We start from the raw sequence: 23,146 nt of genomic DNA on the forward strand, positions 1-23,146 counted from the left end.
GTGAGCATTTGGTTCCGGTGCCTTCACAAAAGTTGGAGATCTCCTCCAGGTGCTCCTTCTGGTATGGTTGGTGTCGGAAAAAGACTTCGCCGGAAAATTTTGCCGGCGGTGAGTGTTTTTTGACGACGATCCGACTGACCGGAAAGTATTGGGAGATGGGGAAGGTGACCGGAATGAAACACGGTCACCGGAAGGTTTCCTGGAGTTGATGACACAGGAAACTGGAAAGAATTAGGTTTTCTCCCTTGGCTCTGATACCATGTTGAGAGAGAGAGAAAGAAGAAAAACCTTAATTCTCATTCATGTGATTAACTACTTACAATTGAGAAGTATATATATATATACAAGCCTAGGAGAACTAACTACCATACATGTAACCTATATTAAAAAAGGAAAGATTGTACACTATATATACATTATATTCAACAACCTCTAAGAGCAAGTTTTGAAACAAAAAACCTCACTAGCCCTTAAGTGGATGCCAACCACTCCAAAAAACCTATAAGTGAAGACTCCTCTCCAATATACAATCTAGCCCAACTCCACAAGTTACATACAAAAGATATATGAGAATTAAAATGGCGGAACCCCCTTTCAATTATAAATATATGAGAAATGCTTACACAGATATTCCATTGGGCATAAACTTTTGATGACTACAGTTTCTCCACCACTGCGAACCCTAGTTAGATTCAGGCATGATACACTTTTTAGTTATTGGGAGAACCCAAGTACTCTCTTTACTCCTTTATGAGAGCAGCAAAAATATTCCACATTTTAGCAATGCTACAACAAGAATCCAACCTCATTCAATAAGGATGTTTTTTTGAGTTACTTGTCTAAAAAATTCCATCAAATATTTCATGAAGATTGACAACTCTTTTTTATGTGTCATGGTTTTTCCTTTTTTTTTGCTTATGCGATGTGTGGCATGTTGCTAATTGTTAAACATCCCAAGTTAAGGTGTCCCATATTCCTAGGCCATCAACGTTTATAACCTTGAAAATGGAACTTTAAATACAAGCACACACAAAACAAATGTAAGTAGTATGGCTTCTGCATTAAACAATCTTATTAAAACAATATATACCACCTCCCTTGGTTCTAAAGTATTATCAACAGGTTCTAGAGCAACTACAGGCAACTGTAACTATGAAACAAAAATGAAAGCAGTTAATTAAAGTACTAATTTATAAAATAGTGTACCTTTGAAACATGAACACCAAGATTCCGATGAACACCAGAGCACTCAATGCACAACAAAATGCCAAGATTTAAAGATGCCCAATCAGGTTCAGGAGCACTGCATTCTGCACACAGATCATTTCCAGGAATTTCTCTGAGAACTTTAGAAACATTATCAGCTTGATTGACTTTCAGATCATCCTCAGGAAGACCATTTAATGATCGAACGTCATAAGCACTAATGGCAGAGTCATTATTGTCTAGAAGCTTTGTTCCAGGGTGCGGCTGCAGTTTATATAAATCACTCTTTTAGATAGAACTTCAATGCTTATACTTGCTCCATATGATATAGAAAAAGTAGAAAGCTTCATTAAAATATACCTGTTGCAGAATGTGAGAATTTAAAAGGGATGCAATAACCCCTGTTATTTTGTTTATCCAGTCCATTCTGTCTGCTCCATTTTCAGCCTGCACAAAGTAGGCTATCAGAACACTCCCAATATTTTATTCATCTATCCATCAAAAGGGAGAATAGAAACAAGCAGCTGTCTTTTTACCGCATGACCATATTACTACATGAGCAGTAAAATTTAGGTCTATAACACATACCCAAAAAGCAATTTTTTTTCCACTTAGGAAATTCCTCTAACACTCTTGACTTACTACAAAGTTCTACATCTAGGATTTCTCCCAAAACTCTCAAAGAAAATCATCATCAATCTGCAGTGTGTCTAGGATTTCTTCACAAAATTTCCACTAAAGATAATAGTATCTGCCATAAACTTGGCGCAGAAAAGCAATGGAGGAAAAGGTGGTCAACATGATCCCACTCTCCAGGCACAAGCAACAATCTGAGCTGGAGTGAATCATCAGCATTCACTTTCTTATGAACGACCAAACAAGCCAAGGCTCTGATGTTTGGAGGAGTCTTAGCTGACCCCATTGACTTAGCAAAAACACATGCAAACAGGAAAAAATAAAAAGAAGAAGAAGAAGAAGAAGAAGAAGAAGAAGAAGAAGAAAGAAAGAGAAAGAAAAAGACCAGTGGAAGACAAGACCCAGACACCTCTCATCCAATGTAGAAGAATAAAATAAGAGTTATGAAGAAACAATAAAAGGGAAGCAAGGTTATCAATTTAACAGTTTCTTAAGCTCCTCTGCAAGTCAGAGCTCCAAGAAAGGTAGTAATGCCTAAATTGTAAAAGCCAGAAATGAGGAAACCTCTCAACCAAGACAAGATGATAAGAAGAGGAAAGATGTCATAGAAGGATTTGGCCCCCCACCACAATCCCCAAATCAGATCTGTGGACAACAACAACCGTGAAATGAATATGGGAAATGAACATCTGTATGCAGTTCTCATACAAAGTTCACATCCCACTCTACAGATACTCTTAATCACCTAGTACCACAAAGAACCACTCTCACTAGGGAACCACCACAACCACTTGCTAGAAAAGTCACAGCCACTAGCTTAGCTGAATAATTTAAATGACCAAATACTATTTTAAGCCCATACTAAGATTGCAAAAACCTAAATATTCAAGCTTTTTAATCAACCATGTTCTTCAAGGTGTTTCCATAAAAATATACAAGGGTGGAAAAAGAAAAAAAAAATATATAATTTGGTAGGTTGGGATTTTGGACTATGGTCAATCCAATACCACATGTGTAAATTAGATGTTCAACCAATAAATACAGTGATAAGCTTCCCCTCCTTTTTCTTCACTTTTTGGTCAGGCACATTTAGCAAGTTGGCTGAAACATAAATGCTAAACCATTTGGGGGCATAATCAAACGACCTGTTCTAAATCATTCACCTGCAATGTATAAGTTTTTGCTGGAGATATTATTCTGAAGCAAAGCCGCAGATCTGAATCTTCTGCATCAATCTTTATTGTTGAAGTACGGAGATCAACAGTATGACAACCCAAGTTTTCTTCATTGAGTAATGATGCTTTATTGTGCTTTGAGCGGAATCTACTGAACATGCTGCTATTATGTTCCATTGAACCAGCTGAATAGTTTGGTTGAGATCCCTAGTGCCAAAAAAGGACAAGACAAAGAGTTCTAGCTTAACCATTATCACAACATTTTTCCAGAAATTTTCAACAGCATATATACTCACAACTTTGACATAAAGCATAATATTGGACTATAGTTTTAAAAAAAATACACATTGGAATCCTGTTATTCATGTAGAAAATTAGGTCCTTGTCATGATACGTGAAATCCATGTAGCATCCACACTGTATTGAACACAAACTATATAAGTACTAAAATCATGTTAGGCATAGAATTCAAAGAGAATTCTTTTTTTTTTTTTTTCCTTTTAATCAGAAACTCAAAAGATCTTTTCAATTAATTAAAGAGATCTTGAACAACGAGTCATCCTTCCACAAAGCACATATTTAGATTAAAACAAGGGAATGGATACCATTACATGAATCCCAATGGCTAAACAAATGGGAGAAATTAAAAGAAGTGAAACAATGGAAACAATCAAAACAAACATTGGATAGACTCAAGGTGGCACATAATCTCCAACAAAAGATATCAATTCCTTTGCTCCTCTTTTAGCTAGTCCATCTACCACCTGATTCAGTGAGCAAGGAACCCATTGAATGATATATCCCAACTCTGTAAATATATAAAAAAATTGGCACAGTCACCTATCAAGTCTCCATGAACCTCCCTCCTTTTTAGCAATCCATTAGATAACAACAATAGAATCCCCCTTCACCACAAAATTGGATAAACCTAAAGCTTTTGCTTGTACAAGGCCCTCTAGAAGCACTACAACCATCACCTACAGGTTTAGAGTATGCTTTGATTACTAAACCTTGATGATCTATAGTCACACTACCAATCCTAATTGCCATGGGATGCCCAAGGCACATCCATCAAAGTTCAAATTTAACTACTCCTTCAATGAGTTAACCACGCATGTGAAATATTTTTGACCAACCTCCTTGACTTGCATACAAGCTACCAATCTAACGGTATAAGGCTTGGGGGGGGGGGGGGGGGAGGACCTAAAAGGAGCCCTTTTAGTATAGGTGGAAAGAGAGGAAGAAGAGTAAAATAAGTGTCAAACTGCATCCATTGTCATCATAGTATCTTCAAAAATTCTTACATTCCTTTTCCACCAAATGGATCAAATCATACTAAGGATTGCAATGCCCCATAGAAATTTTCCTTTTCCATGATTCCCAAAGCCTTTGAAGAAAATAGTCAAAGAGAATTCTAAAAGCTACTAGAACCACAAAGTGATAGGGAAGTTCAATCTTCTACAAACAATTTCACTAATATCATTGCTTATGATTACAAATTCTAACTTCTACAATATGCCTTGCCACTACTGTTTTTTTCTTACTTCACCAAGTTTCAAGGCTGCTAGAAACAAAGCACAATAGTATGAGGCAGGTCTCTTGCCAGCTATAGAAGCATCCCAATTCACTTTGTAAAGGCCTCAACTCTACCAAATTAGTTCTGTGCACCCACTTATAAACTAAACAGATCACCTTCTTGTGATGGTCTTCAAGAAGAGAGGGGGAGGGGGGTCGAAGAGCAAATCAGATTACAACAGCAACTAATTTACCAGCTGGCTGTCAAATATTTACTGTTCAACCAAGAATCTTGAAGGAAATATTCTCTCATAAAACATTAAGCATAAAAATATAATCTAAAAGGACAAACATCTACCCTCTCTCTAAATACGCCCGATTCATTAAACTTTGGTAATATTATTGGAGAAACAGAAATCTAGAGCTTTTATAAAGAAAAATCCAAGGGGATCATAAGGTAGAGTTTTCTTCAATCAAAGATGCTAGAAACCGAGGTAAAAAAAAAGGTCAAAAGAGCTCTTCATGACCTTAATTGAAGGTGCTGGAAACTCGATAGATAGTCCACAGAGCCCTTCATGATCCTTAAGTTTAAGACACCTATAAACCAAGTAGGATAGGGATTTATAAGACAGTCCAGATAGTTCTTCCCAACCCTATTTACTACTGCAACCTTCAATTATACTCCCCTCCATTGTCTCGCTCTGGGCCCTAAGCAAAGTACTCATCCACATCCTGTTATGTCACAATAGAAGGGCTACATCAACAAAGCAGTGTCATGTTAAATGAACCCCTAAAAACAAGCTGTAAAACAAATAAATGAGATGTAAACAGTTCTAACTAGGTCTTTACAAGAATGCTTTCAAACCACAAAAAATGCTACATGGTATTGAATAGTTAAGATAGTTTGGTGAGAATCTCTTATGTATGCATGTTATACTTAATCAAATCATACTATTAGAGGTTTGAATTAATTTAAGAATGCTATTCCATGGGTGGATATGTTAGATGTTCACCTACAAATACTTTTTGTCATTATCTGTCACTCTAATAGCAAAATTTGGCCATCCACCCCTCCCACACCCCTAATAGCAAAATATGGCTCATCATGGTACACAGAGGGTGTAGAAAGACTGCCAAACAGAAAAAAGTAGGAGAGAGAATAGAAAAACACCGTAGTCCCATCAAGCAAAACTCAACTAATCAATAAAATCTAAACTAGACATAAAATCCACTTTTGTAAACATAATAGCCAAAAGCAAAAAGGAATAAAACGAGTTTTTGATAGCCTAATCCATTTGTTTCACATTTTCAAACAATCTGCAATTCTCTCCTTCAAATTATCCAAAATAAACACAACAGAGCAACCTTCTATCCAATTCTTCCCCAAAATGTCCCTTGATAGCTTAAAAGACTTCACTAACATATGAAAACATTGAATGCTAGAGTTTTAAAAAGTTTAATTTAATAAAATACGAGTTTAGCATTAGGTTTATCACAAAATCCATAAAAACAAACTTTTAGATATGATTTTTAGTTTCAAATTCTAACTAGACATATGTACTTATGTGATATATATATATATCCTTATGTGTTATCTCTAAAGTTCCAACTTTTCATGTTTGTCATCATTTCTTCCTTATTCAGGAAAAAAAAATAAAAAATCTAAAACAAAACCTAATATATTAAATAAAAGTTTTTGTTTACCTATCATCATGATTTTCAATGTCAATATTTAAATAATTTAATGGAAAATTCTCCAATATTTAAACCTCTTTTGAAGTAGTGATGGCAAAAAGTGGGAAAAGGAGACATTCAAAGCTATAAAACCACACCAAACATCTTTCCGAAACTTCACACTCCTGCCATTACCCTCTACAAAGCAAGTTCTACTCTTACAACCATCCCACTCTTTTCTTATTGTCTTCCACAATCCTACTCCATATCCATCTTTCATGTTTGTTAAACACCAATCGTTGGCTTCTTTTGCAAACTTCCTAATGATGACCCATTTCTATAGTAGTTCCCTTTTTGAGGCAAACTCTAATACCATTTGCCAATGTGAGCCTTGTTATGGATAGGTAAGTCTGTAATACCCAGCCCACCTTTTTTCCATACACATAATTGGACATTTCACTAAGTGAAGTCTTTTCTCACAAGATCTCCTTCCATAAAGGAAGCCTCTTAGAATGATTTCTAGTCTAATGCACACACTTTTAAGGATAACAAATACGGATACGAAATAAATTGGCAAAGTGAATAAAATACTTCTAATTAGAGCAAGCCTTTCACCCTTTGATAAATACTACCTCTTACATGAAGCAAGCGTCTTGAGGTACCTTTGTTCTACCATATTCCAAACTATAGACAAATTAAAGGAAGCACCCAAAGGGAGATCCAAATTAGTGGAAAAGAGCTCCTCCACCATGCACTCAAAGAAAGAAGCCAACTTTTCACAATGAGGGACCCTTCCTACTAGAAACACAATCACAAGAGAATCAATCTCAAATAAGTTAGCTACTCTTGGCATGCATCACGAAAATTAAGGGTATTGTTTGCAAAAGAAAATAGGACACCTCCAACCTCTCACAACCCCTTCTACCCACCTTAAAGCTTGAGATGAATCATCTCTCCTTATCCCTCTTCAAGAGGCAATGGAAAGCTTTCATTTCCAAAATGAATAAATAAGGTGATACAGGATCCTCTTGTCTCAAAGCTCTTGTACTCTAAGATAAACTCGTAGGGATTCAGATTCCATAGACCAACATGGAATTTTGCCATATATATACACCATTTGATGCATCCAATCCACTTCTAATTGACATCCATCTTGCTAAGATTGTTGAGAGGAAACCATAACATGATCATAGGCCTTCTCAATACATTTAGCTTGCAAATCAAGCAACCATTAGAGTTCTTCAATCTTAATCTATGGCCTCATTTGCAATACGCACCCATCTAAAATTTGTCTATCCTCCACAAAGTGGATTATGAGAATATTTGATACTACTCTATCTACTACTACTTTCTTAAGCCTATGAACAAAAATTTTTAACAACTAACAAAAACAGTTCTCAACTTTCTTCATTCTTTTTTTCTTTTACATTGACAAAAATATCAACAATATCCCTATAACTAGCATAAGCATTATTGTCAATGTCAAACATGTTCTCCCCTCCTTACATCATGAGATATCCATTTTCCTATTGAGTCGATGCTTCATAGCCTGGTATAATGTTGTTATAGATTGATTAAGTGTTGCATAAAATGGAGTAAAGTTGTAATATACTATCAATTTCAAAAAGGGGTGATCAGTTAGGCCCTTCTAGAAATCATCTTTCCTTCTTGTACCTTAACATATCATTTTTATACTATTAGGAGTATTTAGTATTTAAAACATTATGAACCTTGTGAAAATAAATGAGAATTCTAAGTCAAATTTATGGTTGGTCTAAACAAAAGGTCGGTAAAAATAATAATAATTTAAAGTTTCCTAATTTGTCCATTGATATGAGAGAGAGAGAGAGAGAGAGAGAGAGAGAGAGTGAGCTATATAACATACCATGGATTTCGTACCCTTATTTCTATAATAATATAAAGTCCCCTGGCTGTCAAGTACAAAGAACCTCCTTTTCCAATCTCCTCTCAAACTTGAAGAACGTTTTAAGAGATAGCCTTGCTTTATCGTTTGCACCTAAATAAATAAAAAGAAACAAAAAAAATAAAAAATGAATGAGACAAAATTTTAAATATATTATAAGAAAGGATTAGAAATAACACACACACACACACATATATATATATATATGATGGAGATAGCAATGTTAAGTCACACACTTCTGTTAGGCGTAAATATAGGAAGTGATGGATTTTGTTATTATCAATTTATTAGTTATTGACAAAGTTTTATTAGAGTTAGGATTTTCTACCTATATATAGACCTGCTAATGTCAACTACAACAAACTTTTTTTTTTTTTTTTCTTTTGACAAATAAAACCAAAGGCATTAAAAATTTAAAATGCCACAAGGACACTCCGAAGTACATAGGATGTACACAAATAGTGTACAGAAACAAGAAAAAACCCTAACAACAACCCTCTCCCTTAACCAAAACCCAACCACTCAATAAAACCAAGTAAAGAATAGAATCAATCTCTATATATTGCTTTACCCAAGAGAACAAATTTCTAAAAAAGAATATCTTCAAAAACTGAACTGAATGCTCCTCATTCTCAAACACTTGAGATTTTTTTCCTTCCAAACCATCCAAAATAGACATAAAAGAGTTGCTCTCTAAACCTTTTTTCTCTTTTTGCCCACAAAAAACAAACATTTTTTATTAATAATATTTGTAATTTTGTTGGAATATCTCTCTTCTACTTCAATTTTGCCCCATATATTCTTTTTCTCTCTACTATTCTACATCAATGTATCTATATATGCACACACACATTAATAAAATAGTTAATGAATTATTTATTTATTTATTATTCTTTAAAATTTCATCCAAAATTTTTCATATTTGGAGGTCAATATTCATAATTTCTTTTACCTTTACTAATATCGATATTGATAGCAATAGTTCTATAAAATCAAACCATAGATATTCCATTGAGATCAACATTTTCATTCTTTATCCTAGGAGACACATATTAAGGACAGAAAATTGCAAGAAATCAAAAATTTATTACGACAGTTGTAACAAAATAGCTTTAAAAAAATAACTAACCTCCCCTTTTGTAGTGGATTGCATAATTGCTTCTATGTTTTTGTAAGAACTCATACCAACAGCATGAATGCCACTAGCATGTCTTGAGGCCTCCATGTTAGTGGAAGCTTTTAGACTCTCCAACTCTGTTTGTGTCCTGAATGCTTGAATTCTTTTTGCAAGTTTATCTTGTTCAATGTTGGCTAGTTCTTTCGATTGTTGTGCATATGTCAATACCTTATTTCAAGAAAAACAACAAATTTACAAATGGGAACCATATGTTTTTTCCTTAAGCAACCAAAGTTTGAAGACTTAGTCATGACAATGATAAGAGAGTACTTGCTAAAGCTAATAAAAACAAAAATTTTATGCCTTGAGCAAATGTAGGTGTGACAAGCATACACCTTAACGGATAAGTATATGGATTTTGATCAAAAATAAATCATCAACACCTAAAATAAATCTAAGCAAACAATAAGAAAATAAAAATAAAAAATAAAAACTTAGGCAATGTTTCATAGTTATATTTAAGTGTTAACAAGTGGAAAAAAACATCACACCTTAATAGATAAGTATATGGATTTTGATTGATAAACAAAAATAAATCATCACCACCTAAAATAAATCTAAGCAAACAAGAAGAAAAAAAAAAATATCAAAACTTAGGCAATGTTTCATAGTTATATTTAAGTGCTAACAAGTGGAAAAAAACAAAAATAAATCATGAACACCTAAAATAAATCTAAGCAAACAATAGAAGCATTTAACAACAACAATAAATAAAAGAAGTAAAAAAAAATCAAAACTTAAGCGATGTTTCATAGTTATATTTAAGTGCTAACAAGGGGAAAAATTGCGAGCTTCATTAAGCTACTTTAATAATTGAAGAATTTCTGAACTCCTTTATTGATTTTATTTGGTACACACCATACACATATATATACACAAATGACTGAATAAGAAAAAATCAATCTAGCTTAATTCTCTCCTAAAATTAGGAAACTGAATCGTAAGGAAATATCCTAAATGATCTCTCCTTTTTTATTCCTAAAATAATTTCCTAAATTAAAATCCTAACTTTGGCATTATTTCAACACTCCCCCTCAAGCTGGAGAATATATATCATATAATCCCAGCTTGCAAGTTAAGTCTTCGAAGTTAGGCCTAGGTAAAGCTTTGGTGAGGATGTCTGCGGTTTGGTGCTTGGTAGGAACATAGTTCCATTTAACCGTCTCACTAGTCACCTTCTCTGTGATGAAGTGTCTGTCAATCTCAACATGCTTGGTCCTGTCATGATGCACGGGGTTCTTTGCTATGCTTATAGCTGCCTAATTATCACACATCATCAGAATTGGAGATGAACTCGTTTGTCCCAGTTCACTAAGAACCCTTTTTATCAAAATCCCTTCACAGATTCCCTGTGCAAGAGCTCTGTACTCAGCTTCTGCACTACTTCTGGCTACAACTGATTGCTTCTTACTTCTCCAGGTAACAAGATTTCCCCAGACAAAAGAACAATATCCAGAAGTGGACCGCCTGTCAATGATGTTTCCTGCCCAATCCGCATCTGAGTATACTTCAGTGTCACGGTTCTCTGTCTTTCTGAAGAATAGACCTTTCCCTGGTGTCATTTTTAAATATCTAAGAATCCTGTAGACTGCTTCCATGTGTTCCTCAGTGGGGCTGTGCATGAATTGACTTACAGCACTCACTGCAAAGCCAATATCTGGCCGAGTATGTGAGAGATAAATCAAGCGCCCGACAAGCCACTGATATCTCCCCCTGTCTACTGGTGTACTTTCTTTCTCGATACCAAGTTTCTTCTGACTATCCATAGGAGTATCAATTGGTTTGCATCCAAGCATACCGGTCTCCTTAAGAAGATCGAGTATGTATTTTCTTTGAGAGACTACAATTCCCTTCCTTGATCTAGCCACTTCCATACCAAGGAAATATTTCAAATTTCCAAGGTCTTTAACTTCAAACTCTTCTGACAAATACTTTTTCAAATTCTGTAATTCCTCCATATCATTCCCAGATAGAATAATATCATCGACATAGACTATCAATATGGCCATTTTCCCGGCATGAGACTTCTTGACAAATAGAGTATGATCAGCCTGACCTTGTTTGTAGCCCAGCTTCAGGACTGCTTTTGTGAATCTATCAAACCAGGCTCGGGGAGATTGTTTAAGGCCGTACAAGGATTTTTGGAGTTTGCAAACCTGATTCTTTGCCATACTTTCTTCGAAACCAGGTGGTATTTCCATGTAGACTTCCTCTTCTAGGTCACCATTTAGAAACGCATTTTTTATGTCCAGTTGTTGCAAGCACCAATCTTGATTGACAGCCAATGAGAGAAGAATCCTGATAGTGTTCAGTTTTGCAACAGGAGCAAAAGTCTCCTGATAGTCTATCCCATAGGATTGTGTAAACCCTCTAGCTACCAAACGAGCCTTGAATCTCTCGACTGATCCATCTGCTTTGTATTTTATGGTGAAAATCCACTTGCACCCCACAGGCCTCTTCCCAACCGGCAAATCTGTGATAGTCCACGTCCCATTCTTCTCAAGTGCATCAATCTCATCTTGTACTGCCTTCTTCCATTCTGAAATTTTTAATGCCTCTTGTATTGTGTTGGGAACCTGAGTATCATCAAGAGAAGTAGCAAATGCTCTGTAAGATGGTGATAGCCCTTCATACGTAACATAATTCCCAATTGGATGATCTGTACATCTCCTAACACCCTTCCTCAATGCAATCGGCAGAGTAGAATCATCAATGCTGGGAATTAACACCTCTCCAGCCCTATCCTCACCTATGTTCTCTTCAGGAAGACTTGAATTGGAGTCAATATATTGGCCACATGTTGACTGTGATCCATGCTCTAATTCCTGTCTTTTCCTCCTCCTGATGTAAACTTGTAACTTCTCATTAGCAAGTTGTGGGGCTATAGGTTGAATAGGCATGGGAGACTGGATGGTCACGGGAGAAGGAACATTTGTGTGCTGGGCTGGCTGGACTGATGACGGCATGGGTGTGGACAACTCAGTGGGCGCGAATTGGGAAGGATTTGGTGACTTTGAGTGAAAAGAAGGTACACCCTCAAGACGAGACTCCCAAACTTGATGTTCATTCATGCTCTCCCCCTGAACATGAAATTTGGGATAGAAGAAGACATGTTCAAAGAAAGAGACGTCCATGGTGGTGTAAAATCTTTTGTTGGTTGGAGAATAGCATTTGTACCCTTTTTGGGTTGGAGAATACCCTAGGAAAATGCACTTATTTGCTCGAGGAGCAAATTTGCTACGATTTTGAGGATACACATGAACGAATGCCGTGCAACCAAATACTTTGAGTGGTAAATCAGAAGAGGCGGCACGGGTGTGAGGAAATTGTTTTAAGAAAAGTTGACGTGGGGATTGAAAGGTAAGCACTCTGGATGGCATACGGTTAATCAAATAGGTAGCTGTGAGAATAGCTTCCCCCCAGAAATAGTTTGGAACATTAGAGGAAAACATAAGGCACCGGGCAACCTCCAAGAGATGTCTATTCTTGCGTTCAGCCACCCCATTTTGTTGTGGGGTGTCAACGCAAGAACTTATGTGGATAATGCCGTGATTTTGAAGATAAGTACTGAGACTACTAGTAAAGTATTCCTTTGCATTATCTGACTTGAGGACTTGAATTTTGGAATTGAATTGGTTTTGAACCATAAGATTGAAGGTTTGAAAAATGTGCCCGACCTCTGACTTTTCTTTCATAAGGAAAACCCATGTTACCCGAGTATGATCATCAACGAATGTCACAAACCATCGAGTGCCAGAAATATTTTTTATCCGGGAGGGACCCCACACATCACTATGAACTAGAGAGAAAACAGTCGAAGGTTTGTATGGGATTTGAGGATATACTGTTCGAGTATGCTTTGCAAACTGACAAATTTCACAGTGATAAGATGCTGGATTTTTATTGATAAATAATTTGGGAAACAATTTTGCAAGGTAAACAAAGCTAGGATGACCAAGGCGATAGTGTAACATTATAATCTCACTATCTTTATTGACCTTAGAATTTGACACAGAATTGAAAGACTCTAACATACTCTGAGACTGTACGCAACTTGCTTGAGAGACTTGGTTTGAGAATTGGCCACATGAGAGGAGGTAGAGCCCGGAACACAGTTCAGCACTGCCAATCATCTTCCCCGATTTCAAGTCCTGAAAAACACACGAGTTTGGATAGAATTTAGTAACACATTGGAGATCATTAGCCAATTTGCTAATGGACAAAAGATTACAATCCAAGTTTGGAACATGGAGGACAGAGTCAAGATATAAGTCTTTAGTAAGTTTTATAGATTCTGTCCCGACAATTTTTGACTTTGAACCATCAGCAATATGGACGGATGAATGACCATTACTTGGCTTGTAATTTTGAAGAATGGCAGCATCTCCTGTCATGTGATCAGAAGCACTTGTGTCCACTATCCACGGCTTCATTCCTCCTCGACTAGCAGTGAGGGCTATCCCGGTAGTACTGCCACTGCCAACTTGGCTTAATAGTTTCTGTAGCATCTCCATCTGCTCTTTGTTGAATGGACTCGGCTCGGGAACAAATGTGCTCTCAGAGTTGGCAGCCACGTGTGCTCTGCCATCTCTGTCAGACCGTGGCTTTGGTTTCCAATCAGTCGGTTTGCCATGAAGCTTCCAGCAAGCCTCCTTATAATGACCTGGTTTCTTACAATAATCACACCAAGGCCTATCTCGTTTCTGACGATCTCCACCACTACTATTAGATGACCGAGCAGCAAGGGCAGAGCCATCCAATGTTGGGGCAGGTTGCTCTTTGGATCCCATCATCACTTTCTTTCTACTTTCTTCACACCTAACCTCTGAAAAAGCCTCCCTGAGACTTGGAAGGGGTTTAATGCCCATGATTCGGCCTCTAACATCATCCAATTCCCTGTTTAGTCCTAGGAAGAACTTGAACAGTCTCTTTTGTTCCACAATTTGTCTGTATGTTGCTGCATCATCCGAACATTTCCATGAGTGAGTCTCGAATAAGTCAAGTTGCTGCCAATACCTTGTGAGTGTGTTATAATACTAAGTAACTGACTGCTCTCCTTGGCGGAAGTCATGTAGGGCTGATTCAACCTGAAAAAGTTCTGAAATATTTTCAGAACTTGAGTAAGTTTCTTTGGCTGCATCCCATATGTCCTTTGCAGTCCCAAACAGCAAGAAATTTTCTCCTATGTCATTGTTCATGGAATTGATAAGCCATGACATGATCATGCTGTTTTCAATCTTCCACTTCCTGAAACCCGGTTCTGTAGTTTCTGACATGGCTGCTTCTCCAGTGAGGTACTCATCCTTTCCTTTACCGCAAATGAACAGCAACACAGATTGTGACCACTGTAAATAGTTATGGCCATTTAATTTGTGTCCTGTGATGAGAATAGGAGAGGAATCATTGCCACTAAGGTTTGGAATTTCAGATCTGCCCCCTGATTCTGGTGACGTGACGTTGGATACTTGTGATGATGCCATTCCGTATTTTGTCATGGACCGGAAAGGTAGAAGAACACTTCCCAAGGCACGTGCAGGGATTGGAGTTGAGAAAAAATAGCCGGAGGACGGCGGAAAAACTGATCGAAGGGCCCACGGAAGCAAAAGAACCCCAAAAGAGGCACGTGCAGGGCTCGGATGCAGGTAAGAAGGGTGGCTGGTCGGCGTCAGGCGAGCTTGGAGGAGGAAGCGCGTCGCCGGAAAGTGGCTCACGCGCCGGCGCGTGAGATGCAGTCGCCGGCCGGAAAAACGCGCGTGGACGGCGCGTGGATGGGTTTCTGGTTCCGGTGCTTTGGGACAAATTGGAGATCTCCTCCAGGCGCTCCTTGCGGTGTAGAAAAAAACCGTTGCCGGAAAGTTCGCCGGAAAAGTTGCCGGCGGTGAATGTTTTCTGACGACGATTCGACCGACCGGAAAGCGTTTTCTCCCTTGCCTCTGAGAATAGGGACTGATGACCGGAATGAGAGATGGCCAGAGAGAGAGATGGTCGGATTAAGAGATGGCTAGAGAGATTTGGCCGGAATGAATGATGGCCTGAATAAGAGGTGGCCAGAAGGGATTAGGGTTTCAGAAAACTAGCTCTGATACCATGAAGAATTTCTGAACTCCTTTATTGATTTTATTCGGTACACACCATACACATATATATACACAAATGACTGAATAAGAAAAAATCAATCTAGCTTAATTCTCTCCTAAAATTAGGAAACTGAATCATAAGGAAATATCCTAAATGATCTCTCCTTTTTTATTCCTAAAATACTTTTCTAAATTAAAATCCTAACTTTGGCATTATTTCAACAATAATATAAGTGACTAATCACTTAAAAGTAAAAATCAATTGAATATCACCTAATATAGCTTAAGGCAATAAGTAAGAAAGACCTAACTAATGACTTAAAATCAAAATGTGATAAAATGTTTTAATAATTTTATAATGTTTAAATTGAAATTTCACTTCTACATTAATCATCAAATAAAAAAACCTTTGTTTTCTTTATATTGATCCTTCTTGTATAAAATTTCAACTACAAAGAATCTTTATCTGCCTAAAGAACTATTAAAAATACTTTTCCTTTCATAATACAATAATTTATCTAACACAATAATTCTATTAAATCATATAGACTTTTAGCAAGCTTGCAGGTATTACCTAGCACAATAATTCTACAGTGCTAAAAATCGAATTACTATTACCTTTGTCCTACGCTACCTTCATGTAAAGTCTTTCTTTTTTTTTCAAGTTATCCTTTAAACGTCATTCAGCTCAGTTGGCTTGCAATATGTACACCATTAGGGCTGGGCTACCATTGAGAGGAGCCTAGCTGTTTTTTTTTTTAGGAGAGGTTCCTCTAGTGCATTCTTTTTGTACAAATCTCCTTGTATAATAGAAGTTTTTAATGCTTTAGATTAGGTTTGCATATTTGTGGTAAGGATTCTTCATCCCTCTCATGAAATCTTTACACGATATTAACACAATTCTTGTTTTTGACCAAAAAAAAAATGTGAAGTCTTTTTCCTTGTTCTTTATTTTTTTTTATAAGGGCATAAAGAAATGAATTTCATGAACAACTGAATTTAAAGTTACTTGAAAATTTTATTTCTAATCAAAGCAAATGTAAACCCTCAGCATGTTTAATTCATGAAATCTCAAAATTAAAAATTGAAAAATATTCTATCCCCTTTCTTAAGAGGAATTATTCACATGCTATAAAGAATCTCTCCCCATTTGATAGTCCATGCACTTGGTTACCATGAAAAACTATAATTTTGTAATTGGTGGATTTACAAAATAAATGCTATTATAAGAAAACTTTTAATTAGCATGTCTAGGAAGATTTGTATTAATACGTTGCACTTTTAGTGGGTCTCACACACTTATTAGAAAATCTTTTATAATCATACAATAAATAACAAGTGCTCTATCTAAGTTAGATCTTCATGTGGTTTGAAACCATTTCCAATAGATCAATTTGGAGAAAGGTGAGTTACTTCTAGTAGGTAGTGTTCCCAATGTGGAGGAGTTGGTGGCTGACTTTGGCTGTAGAAAGGGGGAACTCCCCTATCGTGTATTTGGGTCTACCTCTAGTAGGCCCCTATAAATCAAGGACTGGTTGGCATTGAGTGGCAGAGAGAGTTCACAAGACGTTGGCTATATGGAAAAGGCAATATCTTTCAAAAGGTGGCAATCTTACTCTTATCAAGAGCACTCTATCAAGCTTGCCCATTTACCATATGACTTTGTTTGTGTTGCCTAAGAAAGTGAGCATGAGAATTGAGAAGATTCCAAGAGACCTTTTATGGGGAGGGAGATCATTTAAAGAAACCACATTGGGTGAGATAAGCAACCGCTTGTAGGGAAAAACATAGTGGAGGCCTTGATATTATTAAACTCTCAATCATAAAAAAAAAAGCTATTAGGTAAGTGGATTCGAAGGTTGGCTTTAGAGAATGATTCCCTCAGGAAGCAGGTTATTGTTGGAAAGTGTGGAGAGGAGGAGGCAACTTAGTGTCTTAGGAAACTATGCGACTTGGTGAAAGGCCATCAGGATAGGTTAGGATAATATTAACAACATAACCTCATTTAGCATGGGTAATGGGAGAAGGATGAAGTTTTCAAAAGATAAATCATTGTGATTCATCTCCAAGAGAGTCTTTCCCATCTTTGTATTCCATAGTTTTGACAAAGTATGCTTGGGCAGCAGATGTTTGGGATCAGTAAGGCAAGAGAGGGCATTGGAACCCTCGCTTTTCAAGGAATCTGAATGATTGGGAGATGGCAAGGATTGAGGGCTTCATCTTAAGGCTTCAATGACACAGATGAGCATTTTATCTTTTTTTAATCATAAAGAAGCATATTTATTGATATGGATTCAAAAGTATAAATGGAGGATGGGAAATCCTTGCAAAATTTACAAAATCTAATCAAAAGAAGAGTTGGAGGAAACTTCTCCATGAGTAAGGAGAACTATATATCGCTAGAGCACCGCATGAAACTATAAAGGAGAAGCGACTTGACACTCCTCAAGGGGGTAATAAATCTCTAACAAAATGAACCCAGAGCATTGCTCCTCTCTTTGTTAAAATATCAGCAACATTATCGGTTAAATAATGACACCAAGAGAAAGAATAGATCAAGATGCATGTCACATCTAATATTTGATGGAGCCACCCATTACACCTTCAAATCCCTCTTTCTAATTTAGTCACCCAAGATATCAATATGGCAAAGCCCCCTTCCACCTATAGGTTAGAAAGGTTAAAGCCTTTCCTTGCTACAAGCCCTCTAAAAAGGCTAAAATTTTGCCTTAATGGATAAGCCTTCTATTGTAAGTTTTGAAAAAGCTTTAACCACAATATCATTATGGTCTTTATTAGCCCTCTTGTCCCCAACTAATCAAGGTTCCTCAAATCACAACCATCAAAATTGAACTTGAGTTGGATGAACATCTTTGATTCAAGACTTTGTAGGTTGTTATTGCCTTTTCTCCTTAGACACAAAAAAAGGGAGTAAAAGAAAGCAAGATAATACACAAAAAGGAGCAAATACCAAAAATGCAGAAAAAAAAGGATCTTTTGTTGTGGAAAAAAATTTGTCATGGTATCTAAAGCCTAGCTTCAATATGCATTTAGTAAAAAGTTTTCATTATAGTATTTTTTTTTTAATCAGAAACAAAACAATATTGATAATAGTAAGGTTCAAAAGAAGGATGAGAGGTTCTTCCCACAAAATATAAAACCTAATCAGAGTAAGACTATCCTCCTCAACATAAAGGCATGTACAAAATATCCTAAAAACTGAAATCAAAACTCTCTCAATGTTATCCACCTCTTCCTAATTACAAACCAAAAGGCAACTAAGTTGAATAACATAAAGTGGAATTCCTCTAAAAGTGGCCATATAAGAGGTCCAAAAGGAGTAGAAGTGAAGAATATCCCACAACATCCCTTCTGTTCTACACTTTTCCTAAAAAATCTTAACATTTCTCTCTTACCACACAATCCACAATATAGTGAAGCAAGCAATATGCCAAAGAGTTTTGCCTCTGATTGAAGTCCCTAATCCTCTAAATAAGATAATCATCATTTCTTCAATACTCCTAGAAGGAAACCATTCCATATTAGCCACCCTAAAGAGCTTATGCCAAAGCCCCAATGTTATCGGGCAATGTAGAAAAAGATGCTCAATTGATTCTGCACTCCCTTTGTATAGGGTCTTCTCACCTATAACATGTCATTGGTATTTTCCTTCTTGTGCATCACTAACTAAGCAAAGGCCTTGACCTTTGAAGGGGCTTTTGATTTCCAAATAAAATTAGTTGGAAGGAATGAGATCGGATTTAAGGACTTGGACAAGACTATGAAAAAGGATTTCACTAAGAATAAATCAAAGGAGGGTAAAGACCAAGCTCTTGAATATGTGGTAGAAAGATACAAGTACACTAAGTGAAGACATGAGTCTTTTGAGAAGTTCAATTTCTCAATAAGTGGCATTGCATTAGAAGTTAAAATTCCAAGAAGATGAATAGGAATTACCAAGGACGATTAAGATGATGAGATTTCTCATTGAAACATCTCTACAAAGACCTAAAAATTGTGAACACAAGGATTGATCTCCCCACCATAAATCTTCCTAGAATCGGATTCTCTCCCCATTCCTCATCACAAAGCAAGCGTATGGGGAAAAGTCTTGAAAAACTTGTGTACTAGCTTTCCAAGGACATCTGTGTGACCATCTAACCAAAATGTTAACATCTCATCCATTACTATTCCTAAATGCAAAGTTAATGGTAATACACTGTTTTACACATGTCTATGAAACCTTAAGAACATGGTCAATTGGAAATCCTTCCTAGACACATGGGCATACGTTACCCATTAAGCAGATACCCACTTTGGAATTGGAATATCTAGTTATTAGGATCTACATAATAACTTTATTTCAGAAGCTTGAAAAATGACGGAGCATTGAAGAAAGTCAATTCAATAACATAATTGTCACACTTAAATTGTAAAACAAGTTGAGCACCAGTTGAACCATAAAATTTGCCATAATAAATATGGCACAGGCCATGGGTAGTTGATACTTCCTGCCCATCAGCTATAATAGAGTATCCCACCCAATTTAACACTTGTATCGAGAGAAAACTGGGCTAGAGTTATACCTGGTGAATAAATGGCTCCAGCTGACTCAACAAGTCATATCCCTAGAGAATAAAGCAGTCAACCATGTTTAGTCCACACCATGGCATCACGTCCACTTGTAAAGAAGGAAATGTCTTAACAATTAAAGAAACAAACCAGCTTAAAATATCTCAGATGAGCATCCATAATAGCACTAAAAGATTCCAAAAATTCATATTTCTTTTTTGCTTCAATTTTCACAAGGGAATTTACCTGCATTCCTTAAAACCACACAGAAAAATTAATTAGAACCAGAGATTGAGAAGAAATAATAAAACATAAATAAAGTATTAGGCATACTAAATTAAAGCGGCTTCTCTCAAATGATGACTTTGAGTTCTGTAGATCCTGTCATAAAAAGAAGCTTGTAAGATTGTCAATTTTGTCCATAAGCATGCACAAATCAAAATTAATTTTTTAGAATATATGAATTACATGCAAACCATCAAGTTTTCATATATTATTACTTCAAGGTGAGTTATGAGAGAAGCAACCCATGTAAACAAGAGGTCAACAATACACATGCACTTTTCCTAAAAGCTCCTACATCATTTTTTTGATAGAACAACAATGAATTATATTGAAATAGGATATAAGAAGCACAAAAGAAGGATGAGGAATCCTCCCACAAAAGAGAGCTAAGCATATTGAATACCAAAAGCTTGTACATCATTAATCCATACCATCCAAATATTGGACAAGTACAACAAAGACAAGCAATGAAACATTCTTCAAATAAGCTTCAACCATGCGATAGAAATTATTTATCAGTGAACATATGGCCAAAGGCCAAAGTCAATGGCAGTATCAGAAGAATGGTTTTTTTCCCCTAATAAAAATCAAAAGAAATGAAATCATGGTCCTTTTTTTGGATCAAATATTAATCCATTTACCTATCAACCAAATCCACTCTTATATCATTATGAAAATGGAGACAAGAGAACAAATGAATAAGAAGGCTTTATCAGAAAAGATACCACCTTTGACTCCAATTAACTTGGAAATAATTAAGGGCAGGCGATGTTTAGGCTCTAAGTAAGGGCAGGTGATGTTTTTTGCTTTTCTCCCTCCCCATCTGGTTTGAGCCTTTAGACTTTTTTTGTACACTTCCTGTATACTTTGAGGGCACTATTTTTGGTGTCTCCTCTTTACTTTTTATACGAATTTTCTTTACCTATAAAAAAAATTAAAAAAATAAAATAAAATTAAGGGGTTTCAGCTGATGGAGCACACTGACCTTTGGCTGTTCCACAGGCAGAAGAATACTTGGAAAATTTGCACTACTAGGAATTTAGGCATATAAATCCTAATATTAGCATTTGGAGTTTGAGTGCAATATCTAAAATTTTAATAATTATTAACTTTCTATGAATCTAGTAGGATCTATGTACAATCACATGATTACAGCTTGATTTTAGTTGTTCCACCACTAGGCATATTTCCATAATCTTTCCCTAGCAAGTCCTTGGCCATAGGGATAATGCAAATTATTGCTAGAAAAAGCTATAACTAGCTTGCCCACAATTTAAATTTAGTATCTAAACAAAGCCTACAAGTGGTAGTTTCATGATTATTGTTTGTTTTTTGCAAAAATATAAAAGAAATATTTTGGGGAGAAATCTAACACTTTTTTATACTAAGGGATCTCAAGAGAGAGAGGAACCAAGTTTGGGCTTCTCCTCTCCATTACATATGCATAAGAAATCATCATTGGGATGGAAATACAAATTCCATTAACTTCACTTCTTCAATGTTGTCAAAATGTTCAATGTGTTTTGATATTATTAGTATAGATAATTCATGTATTTCAGTAGAAACTGTATCTTCCTAAACTAATATTAAGGCCAAGTTATTATTGCTGCAGTTTTTAGGAAAATCAATTCAGTTGTCCTAAGAGAAAAATTAGTTGTGACGTAAAGCAATTAAGCATTTAGTAAATTCTAAAAGTGTTGAGTTTTACAAATAACATTTAAGTGTTTGACAAATTAGATTGTTAAAAAAATTGTTGTGAACATCTATAATAACAAAAGTAGTAATGCTAAAAAATTAATCAATTTCCTTTATTTTGATATAAACTCAATCTTTAATTAATAAATTATCATACCATTTAAAAACTAATTGTTAGTATTTTCTTTTCCATCTTTATATTTTAAAGGAATATTTTCATTTTTTTCTTTTTGTCTGTTTTAACTAAGCTGAAGTAAGCGTAGTTATAATAATAATTTTTTATTTGCCATTTTAGACAAGTAGTATTAAATATAAACCCTAAACAAGTATATTCGGAGCTGGATGATATGGAGTTGCTCTTCTTAGACTACAAGGTAAGGTGGCGAATAGAGAGGAGGACAAAGCAATGTAGCTAGATTCAAGGAACGATTCCTCCTTTGTGAAGTCTCATTATGCTGCATTGGAGTTGGGGAATTTAATCACTATTCCAACTAGAGTAGAATCCATTGTTTCCATCTAAAGTACACTTATTTGTGTGGAAAGCTTGTTTGAGAAAGGTATTGACACTTGATCAACTTCAAAAAAAGAGGATGAATGTTGGTTAATAGATGCTTCTCCTAAAGAAGAATCAATTGATCACACTGCTGCACTGAACCAAGATAAGGTTTCTTTGGCAATTGCTCATCTCTTTGTTTGGCGTCACTTGGATTTTGTCCCATAGTCATAGAGACTCTTTTAAAAGAATCAAAGGAAGGTTTAGAGATTTGCTTTGTTATCCATTTTTCGCATAGTTTGGAAAGAGAAGAATAGAATATCATTTGAAAAGGAAGAGCAGTTAGTCCATGTTTTTAAGAGTCTTTTCCTTAGTTACCTTTTTTGTGTAGGTAAAGTTATGCATAGAGGAAAGCTCAGTCAATTAGATTTTGTTGGTTGATAGGGTTCTTGCTTGGGAGAAAGTTTCCATTGGTTGGGTTCTTGTTTTTAAGAGTCTTTTCCCTAGTAACCTTGATTTGCTGGTTTTTGGCTCTTTTTTATACAATTTGTTATAGCCTATCAAAAAGGAAAGAAAAAAACAAAAAAGGTATCACATCAACAACAAAAGAGTTCCAACTAACATTTAACATCATCATATGTTTACTAAAGTTACAACAATATTAATTCTTGAATGAATCATTCATTATGATTTGGACAATTGGTAGCTAATTTCAAA

General features: G+C 35.9%; 1 protein-coding gene across 5 annotated transcripts in view; it reads right to left on the reverse strand.

Moving 5' to 3' along the window:
- LOC100261572 (ADP-ribosylation factor GTPase-activating protein AGD4) overlaps positions 1-23,146 on the reverse strand; it is a 94,113-nt gene that overhangs the window by 25,615 nt on the left and 45,352 nt on the right. For 4 of the 5 annotated variants that reach the window (XM_010656264.3, XM_059739130.1, XM_019221486.2 and 1 more), the window contains 8 exons: positions 20,290-20,337; positions 20,107-20,202; positions 19,971-20,012; positions 9,260-9,475; positions 8,092-8,223; positions 3,006-3,224; positions 1,567-1,653; positions 1,207-1,491 (listed from right to left, as the gene is read on the reverse strand). In XM_010656264.3, coding sequence (XP_010654566.1) covers positions 1,207-1,491; positions 1,567-1,653; positions 3,006-3,224; positions 8,092-8,223; positions 9,260-9,475; positions 19,971-20,012; positions 20,107-20,202; positions 20,290-20,337 — 1,125 coding nt within the window. The remainder of the gene's footprint in view (positions 1-1,206; positions 1,492-1,566; positions 1,654-3,005; positions 3,225-8,091; positions 8,224-9,259; positions 9,476-19,970; positions 20,013-20,106; positions 20,203-20,289; positions 20,338-23,146) is intronic. The other variant, XM_002272139.4, reaches the window with a different exon arrangement.

Source organism: Vitis vinifera, chromosome 1 (assembly GCF_030704535.1).
Source record: "Vitis vinifera cultivar Pinot Noir 40024 chromosome 1, ASM3070453v1".
In the NCBI taxonomy this organism is placed as follows: domain Eukaryota; kingdom Viridiplantae; phylum Streptophyta; class Magnoliopsida; order Vitales; family Vitaceae; genus Vitis; species Vitis vinifera.